Raw genomic sequence first — 2,183 nt, forward strand, 5'->3', positions numbered from 1 at the left:
GAAACCCTTTGCACAGAGTATACACGTACACACATATCCATCCCATGGAGTACATCTTTCCTTTCATGCTACACAAACGGGACACTGCACATGTAATTCTGCAACCCGGCATTTCCATTTAATGCTGTGCACACATCCGATAAGTGCGAGTGACCTGGGGCCCATCAGCACAGCTGCTCAGCCCCCTGGGCTGGCTCGCGCCTCGTACCTGCGCTCACCCACGCATCCTGCCCCTCGTCCGCAGGCCGACAGTGTCTGGATGGAGATTCTGAGTGACGATGACCTGCCCACAGTGGAGGAGCTGGAAGAATGGATTGAGGATGTGCTTTCTGGAAAGATAAACACCGAGGACGATGACAATGAGGATGAAGATGACGAAGATGACGATGACGGTGATGATGACGATGACGACGACGACTCCGATGAGGAGGATGACGATGACAGTGACGACGACGATGATGAATAGCCCGACTCCACATGATTCTGGTGAAGATCTCAGCTGCCCGCATCCACACAGACAGCACACGGTAGCCGCGGGCGGCCCTGGCCCTCGCCCGGCCAGCTCCTCCCCCTTTGCCAGCGTCTCTCTTCCTGTTCCTGTGTCATCGGGAGCTGCGCAATTCAGCAAACGCCTTGCTAAACCCCGTCACCCCACCTGGCAAGGACAAGTGGGGGATTATTCCCATGTTGACTGTCTTGATTGTCATGGAGAAGCCCTCATTCTCTGACCAGCTGCGGTCACGGCAGTGCCAGAATCTGGGGAGAATGACCCTCTAACATCTCTGCTCAAGTTTGTCGTCTTGGTGAGCATGGAGCGACTTTGTTATCAAGGCCCAGAGAGGACGTCAGTTAATCTCCTTAGCCCCGGATGTCAGCTAGGACACGACCACCAACCGCCTTCCCATCCCCCTGCCCCGTCCAGGGAAGGCTCAGCCTTGGAAACAGGTGTATGTCAGCTCGTCTTGGCTCCATTAAACTCATTATCTTAAGTGTAGGTCAGACCATTATGACCTCAGATCCAGGCTTTTGGGTGTCTACCGAGAGGACTTGACGCGCCTGCGTGTGGATGTCATCATCGTCTCTACCGTGCTAGGATACCGAGGTGGGAGGTCGATTTGCTCTCTGAACTTGCCCTGTAGGTCACAAGTCTCACATATCCACATGGGGGTGGGAGGAACTGAAAGGACTCAAGGTTTTTCGTTTTCTCTGATGGGTTCATATCCCTGATTGCATTGGCTGGTTTCCTAGCCTGAGCTGGGGTCTGAACACCCCTTCTCTGTCGCTGCTAGTGAGACTTCTCATTTGGAGTAAAGGTTGGTTTATCCAGAGGTCAGTTACCTCTCCGTTTATCAGCCCCCCCATAGCCGACCAGGACAACAGTAATTAGAGTTCATAATGATGCCCTGAGGAACTAAAAAAAAATCCCCAAGTGCCTTCTGAACCATCTAAAAGTTATCCTGTGCTCTATAGATTTAGCGTTAAGCGTGCATTACAAGGTTCTAATTTATTTTCTCAATCTTTAAATGCTTGTAAGACACTGCAGATTCTTTGAAAATGAGGCAATCCTTGTATGGAATAGTAGTAAACTAACTCTGTCATTAAAGTCATATTTTGAAAAAATGGAGACTGTCTCGAAAATCCCTCTTGATTTTCTGATCCTGCTCCTTTTCTCTTGGCTCCTGTTCCTCTCTATTCCTTCTCTGTTGTCTTTTCTGGCCCCCTTTCCTCTGCTCGCCCTTTAAATACCAGTGTTTCACAGTATCTCTCAACGCTAACACTTTTCTAAGGTGCCATCGTCCAGGCCCATCGGCTACTACTTATGTTCTAGTGACCTCCACATGTGGGTCCCTGACCTTGACATCTCTCCTAAAAGCGGGTTTTAGACCCATTCATTCAACTGCTTTAAGACTTCTTGGTTTAGAAGATGTTGTACAAGCACTTCAAACAATGTAACAAAAACCCAGCCTAGGTCCTTCCCCAGAACTGCTGCTCCTTGTGGAGTCCCAGTCTGGATGAGTGAGATCACCATCTATCCAACTGCCTAAGTGGTAGGAAGTGGGGGGGTGGGGCGGGGTGGGGTCTTCCCCTCTGCTCCCACGGCATTTTGTTCATACCCCAAATCATGGCACTTATTTAAATGGCAACGCACATTGGCATGTCTGTTTTTTCACTAAATTGTAGGC

At 50.0% G+C, this 2,183-nt stretch overlaps 1 protein-coding gene across 1 annotated transcript in view; it reads left to right on the forward strand.

The window, feature by feature from the left end:
• Nucleotides 1-1,624, forward strand: part of CASQ2 (calsequestrin 2) — a 52,967-nt gene extending 51,343 nt beyond the window's left edge. The window contains exon 11 of the mRNA XM_023534921.1: nucleotides 17-1,624. Coding sequence (XP_023390689.1) covers nucleotides 17-466 — 450 coding nt within the window. The 3' untranslated portion in view covers nucleotides 467-1,624. The remainder of the gene's footprint in view (nucleotides 1-16) is intronic.
• Nucleotides 1,625-2,183: the final 559 nt, after the last annotated feature.

This window comes from Pteropus vampyrus, unplaced genomic scaffold (genome assembly GCF_000151845.1).
Source record: "Pteropus vampyrus isolate Shadow unplaced genomic scaffold, Pvam_2.0 Scaffold6, whole genome shotgun sequence".
NCBI classification, from domain to species: Eukaryota; Metazoa; Chordata; class Mammalia; order Chiroptera; family Pteropodidae; genus Pteropus; species Pteropus vampyrus.